The sequence below is a fragment of the Aulonocara stuartgranti genome (assembly GCF_965226115.1).
Source record: "Aulonocara stuartgranti genome assembly, chromosome: 19".
Taxonomy (NCBI): Eukaryota; Metazoa; Chordata; class Actinopteri; order Cichliformes; family Cichlidae; genus Aulonocara; species Aulonocara stuartgranti.
Window position 1 is genome coordinate 25,984,590 of NC_138955.1, and position 6,380 is coordinate 25,990,969.

At 38.0% G+C, this 6,380-nt stretch overlaps 1 protein-coding gene across 1 annotated transcript; it reads right to left on the reverse strand.

The window, feature by feature from the left end:
- Window positions 1-5: 5 nt before the first annotated feature.
- On the reverse strand, window positions 6-5,809 carry LOC309694864 (uncharacterized protein; the record flags this gene model as incomplete). The annotated part of the gene is made up of 4 exons (XM_082515102.1): window positions 6-2,535; window positions 3,984-4,084; window positions 5,172-5,262; window positions 5,786-5,809. 4 exons carry the CDS (start codon window positions 5,807-5,809, stop codon window positions 2,107-2,109), a joined length of 645 nt encoding a protein of 214 aa, XP_082371228.1. The 3' UTR covers window positions 6-2,106.
- Between the last annotated feature and the right edge of the window lie 571 nt (window positions 5,810-6,380).

Here is a 6,380-nt window from a genome sequence, read left to right on the forward strand (position 1 = left end):
ACATATATCACAATAGATGTTTTTTTCTTTTTAAAGTCTAGAAATACTGGATCATATTTAGTTTGTGTATTTAATAATTATGTAAAAAAATATCTTAAAGTGAAATATGCGTTTATAACTCAGTCATTGCTTTGTGGGTGCAGAAACGTAACTGCTATCCAGTTCATAAAGGCTTGAAATTAAATTGTGTAAAGTTCTAGTTTACAGACCGTAATATTTAAAAGTTGTGCTTTATCAAATGACGTAATTATGTTCTGTTACAAACTCTCTGCAGAGGTGACGGTTGCTGATGTGAGGTTGTAAAGTCTGTCTTTGTTAGGAGCACTTGAAAGCAACGGTGGTTCCGGCGCGCACGCACAACATTCAACGGAACTGAAAACGTCATGGCGTGACGTGACCGCGCTTTGTTGATAGAGAGGTCGAAATATTAAAAAATGAAACAAAAATGTCACATTACATACTTTATTTGATAATCAATCACATGAAAAAAGTTTAACGGCCCTTTTTCAAAATAGTTTCTTAAATACAGACTATTCATATTCATCAAAATATAAATTCTTGATTTAAAATATCAAGCTTTTCTTTAATAGTTGCCTTTAGTTTGTCATTGTTGTTTTACCTTATTTTCCTTTATTTTTCCATTTAAGTGATTGTTATCAAGATGCACATTGCAAAAATCAGTAAAACTCCTGGATAGACACTGAACACACGAAAAGACACAGAAGAAGGATGGATAATTAATCGCTGTTGTCATACAGCAAGTAAGTCAGCTTTATAAAGCACCAATGTGCCGTGTTAAATAACCTATTTTCTGACCACTTTAGCAAACCTCGGTCCTCTGTGAAAACACTACTGGTGCTGGAACCATAGTAAGAAAAAAATGGAATGCAACATCAAGTTAAAGGCCTTCTGGTCTCTGAAATCCAGCATTAAAACACCACGAGGCTGAAATGCATTCACAAAAGCAATATTTGGTATCAGAAAAAAAGTATTTTGACTTCATAGAACTGACAAAAAAATATTTCCTCCTTTTTACATAGCAAAAGAAAAAAAACTTTTATATTTAGGTATTTACTGCCACTAGCATTATCTCTCTTTATTATACATATATGTATAATCTGGGATATTTAGACTATGCAGACTACATGTTGGTGGTATGGTAATAATAGTGTTTGCCAACAGTTATAACTCATTTGAAAACGTGTTAAATGTTTGCTATATTGTATGTTTCAGCAGATGTTATAATCGTTGATAAATCTCTTTACATCTATAGTGGGTTATAATCTGTATATAACATCTATTAATGCTAAATCAGAATGAGGTTTAAAGTAAGCATTCCTCTGTTTTCTTATTTGAACACAGACTACTAATAAATGCTTTGAGATAATTTTTTTCCACCAGCAGGGGGCAGCAAAGTGCTGCAAAATGAAAACATAATCACGGGACATCGACCACAGAGAGAAAACAGTCTTCCCACAGGCAGTAAACGCACCCGGGGGAATGAGTGCCTTGAGTTCTTCATAGCATTAGAATTCACACGATCCAGGGAATGTTACACAGAATATTTCATAAATCACACAGTAGCATAAAAAGATAACAGAAGCAAATCAGCAAATATTCTCCACACAAGCCAAGGTGCATCAAAAGTAGCCAGCAGTCTGTAAATCCCTGAATGCGCTCACAGTTTACATGAGCAACAGTAACAATAAAAATCAATAATACTACAGCTGCAAAGAATTTAAAAAAAATGCTGCCTGCTTAAAGTCTCTTACATTTGCACAAACAGTAAATAGCAGTAATGCTGCTGCAGAGTTTAATATCAACACTCCTGAGGCAGAAGAAGAAAATGGTCTCTCAGATTCTTGAATCCACCACTGCTTCTCAGCAAGGTGACGAGAAGAGGCGACGTCCTGCTGATGCACGAAACAGAGCCTGCGACACATTCCCCTCAAAGCATTTTTAGCGAACAGGGAGAAAAACAGCAGCAGCAGCAGCAGCCTTCCTCCTGCTGGTTGGAGCAAACAGTGCGAGTCCACATGCCTGTGACATGAACCGACGCTGCAGTTCCCAGCTTTGAAAAGAGGCCTGGCGGTGAGGAGCAGAGAGTCAGCCATTGTCATCCAGGTTGTACAGGAGGACCTGGTGGTTTGGGGTGAGGCCCGGGCAGGTACCCAGGCTGTACAGGCAACCAGCTGATGGGTAACACGGCACCAGCCGGTAGTGCTGCAGCTCCTCCAGGCCAAAGCCCGGGGAGCAGCAGTCTGTCACCAGCACCTTCACTCTCTTCCTGTCTGGGTACATCAGCCTCCGCTGCCCCCTATCCCCGATAACTCCCTCCTCTTCTTCCTCTTCATCTACTTCATCTTCTTCTTCCTCCTCCTCAGCCTCCAGCTCCTCCTCCTCATGGTGGATTTTTCTCAGCAGGTTGTTGATGAGGACGGAGCGCCTCAGGTAGGCCTCGGGATCTTCCAGGAACCTTAGTTTCTCCAGGGACAGCCTCAGGATGCAGCTCCGGTCCTCCTGCAGTATCAAGTGCTGCAAGTGGCAAACGTGAAGGCAGCAGATCAGATTGTGTCTTTACATTTTTTTTTATTTTGACAATTTATACTGAGAATTTTCAAAAAACATCAGAAAAAATATATTTTTTAATTATTATTACTGAAGGTATTTTAGCGTGCATTAAAAAGGGGGTTGAATGTGGTTTGAAACAGCAAACTTTACCTTTGTAACATAATGTATTTTATAACTGACCTATTTAAAATAAAGTTAGCTGGAGATATTTTCCCTCTCCTGCCTTCATTTAATCCCATTGTATTTTTTATGTAAAATTGTTTGAGTTTACCTCTCTAATACACACAATCAATTATCTATGTAGACATGTAGAAAAAGGGTTTCCATCCAGTTTGCTTAGTTTGTCCACCTTTTGTGATTAAACTGCAGTTGTGCTTTAAAATTGTAAAGCAAGCAAACTTAAATAAGAAGATTTCAAAAATGGAACATTTCTGTTAAACAAACATGGCTGTTGCCCACAAAGTTTCTAAATAGCTTTTTCCAGGAGGCAATGGGAGAACGCACATTTTGAGCACCATCCTTAAATACTTTTATAATGTTTAATGCTGCTATTTTCAAACATAATCCTGTAGTTTTTTACTGCATTACAAACAATGGCAGCTTTAGCTAGTCTTTAAAGCGCTTCCAACATATGGTGCTTTTATTATGAAGTGAAACTCTGAGCTGAGACAGGAAATGATTGACCGGAATAGAAGGGCAAAAAAGTGCGTTATCATAGAAAAATTGGACAAATCTCACATTTTTTTAGCTTCTCAAAAAGTGAACCTTGGGTGTTTTTCCTCTAAGTGATTAAAAAATAGACTGAAAAAAAATAACCACCATGATTGTGACTTTGGCTAAATGATGTCATTTATTAATTAATTTAATTAATTATTAATTAACACACACACACATATATATATATATAGCTGCAGTTCACTGAGCTGGAACAGGGAACTAGAATATTTTCCCAATTCCTGATTATACTTGTATATATTCCTAGGTATCATTTTTTATTGCACGACTTTTATTTGTAACATATTCTTTTTGTAGAACTGCATTCATGCCTGAAATGCATAAACCTTTAAAGGTACAGTGAACACTTTAGGTATTCAAAGCAGAGAAACAGTGGAGACTGTATAGGATGCCAGAATAAAGTTGAAGGATGTGATGTGATGAAGGCCAGCTAATAAAGAGTGAAACCGTTAAAGTGATGGAGAGAATTGTGAATGTCGAGAATGCACAGAAGCAAAGAAAGAAGACAAAAGAAGGAAGAGGCAGTAGAAAAGAAGTAATAAGCCAGAAACATTTGGCGAGCCTGTTCAGCTATGAAGTCACCAAACATTTCAGCTGTTGTATTAAGGTCTTTCAGGCACAGAAAATCAAGTCACGCTGGCATGAAAACAACAAAAGAAGAAGAAAAGAACACGCACTTTTTGAAAATATCCACGTAGGCCTCGGTGTAAATCCTCCTCCTCCGCATATTTCCTCTTGAAGTAAGCAACTTTCGACGTTGTTGAATGGTTTGGTCTCTCTCACGGGGAAGGAGCTGCTGGAGGCAACCACACAGAGATCACTGCTTTCTGCCGCCACCACAGCACAACAATCATAATGTGCTGAAGCCTCTGTGTTACACTGAGGGGATTTCACTGGCTGGTTTTAACTTGAGTGCTTATCCAGAGCAAAAACTGCTTCCATGTGATATAAGGTGAATGTTGGTCTCTGTATTCTTGGATTAAAGCTGGTGATAATTATCTATATCACCAAAATCCAATATATGTACATTTTTGCACAGACTGCAAGACAGTTCAGCCTCTCAGGACAGACTTAAAGACTGAAACTACAGCTTTGCTTTGGTTATTGAGTCATTGTGGATACGTTTTTTTTTTGCTCCCACAGTTGTTTTGCAGATCATGCACGCGTGTTTGTCATATTTTGCCTCCTTTTCAGGTCATTCCTCACTCTCTATGGTCAGATTTCATCCCATCTCTGGTTAGTTTAGGGTTTATTTCCTTTTTTCATGTGTTTTTGAGGTCATTTCTTTACTTTTTCAATCCTCTAACACTGCATATGGCAGTGCTCTGTGGTGCTTTACAGTTATCCGTGTCCGCTTTATTGGTTTTGTATCATTTTCTATTGATTTAATGTGTCTCTCTGTCTACCTGCAACAACTGGTCCCTTTCTTCTTCTGGTCATTTTCATCTTTGTTTAGTTAGTTTGGGTCACTTTGTGGAATTTCTTTAAATTTATTTAATGTGTTCATATTTTTATGTAACGTTTTCTCTCTTTTTAGGTATTTGACTCAGTTGGTTTTTATATTTTTAAGTTTGTGTTAGATTTTTTTCGTGATTTGAATGTATTATTTTAAACAAATAAGCGTGTATTATTTTGCCATGTATTAATACCAATTTTATTTTCAGTAATTTTATTATTTGAAAACTTTCCTTTCTACCTTTGCTGCATTCAGTCAATGCACACGGCCACTAGAGGTCATGTCCAGTTAATGTAATCTATGGAAAGGTGTGAGCTATAAACATTAAGAGAGCAGACTTCTGTCACATCACTCTTAATTCCTGGTTGAGAGATGTTGGTTTGCAGGAAGAGACAGAAGGTTTAATTACCTGCTGCCGATTGGACCACGGCCGATTCAGCTCTCAGACCGGAGTTTAAATCAGAGCTGATCTGATCCTCCACATCGCCCTCAGACTCCTGCTGGAAAACATGCACACACAGACAAATGAGTATCAGCAAGGACCAAAACATCAGCACACAAACAAGGAAGCTTCACGTTTGATCACATTTAATCTTTCGCATTCTTCACCTGGAGTTTTTGTTCTATACATTGTCATTTGCATCTAACAAGTGATAAACCTGCACAACATGAACTATGAGTTCATGTTGGGGCATTAATAAAACATCTTTCAGATGTATACGTTCCCACACTACAGCACCCACACACTGTATGTGCAATGTACAATGTCTGATCTAATCCTTTAATGTTGTTACACGATGCTGCATTTTTGGCAAAATGTATCTACAGACGCTGCTTCCAAAATCCGCTCATTTGAATTTAAGAGAGATCAAAAGAGAGGAGGAGAGATAAAAGGGTTGAATGCGTGCGCATGTGTGGGTGATGTTATTTAAAATGCCATAAATCAATCATAAACACAGAGTGGGAAGCTTTACGTCGTGAAACATTCACACCGGCTCCCCTGAAGCTGCTGTGGTGACTCACGCAGTTTCTATCGTCCAACTGCATCCCGAGAATGATGCATGGTGATGGATGCATAAGCAGAGGGAAAGAGAGAGAGAGATGGAGGCTGCGTGGGAAGTGTGTGTCAGTGTGTTTGTCCGCATTCTGCCTGCTGTCTTTTCTTTTGCTGAAAATAATTTTGCTAAAAGCAGAATATGTTGGAGTAGGAGGTCAGGAGTTTTACAATCTGAAGAATATTTGGCAAATAACAAAAGCTCTTTTTTTAATGACTTGCATCAAAAACCTTTTGCCAGCTGAAGTCAACAGTTTGCAGCTCAGACAGACACAGGTACTAGTCTTCTTTCTGAAGCAAAAGCAGCACTTGAAGATGTGAGTATATTTAGGATTAAAAGAGAAAAAAAGAGCAGCTTCTGTAATAATAGTGAAGATCCCTGCATTTACTTACATCCCTAAAACACTCCTAAATCAAGATGCCAGTCCTTCATCACATAGAGTTTAAATATTTATATTATTATTGTTCAATGAAGAGCATATGCATTGTTTGAACTAACCTTTCTCGTTTATTTCAGTTGATTTCTACCCGAAGTAAAAAACAAACAAAACAAAACAAAAAAAA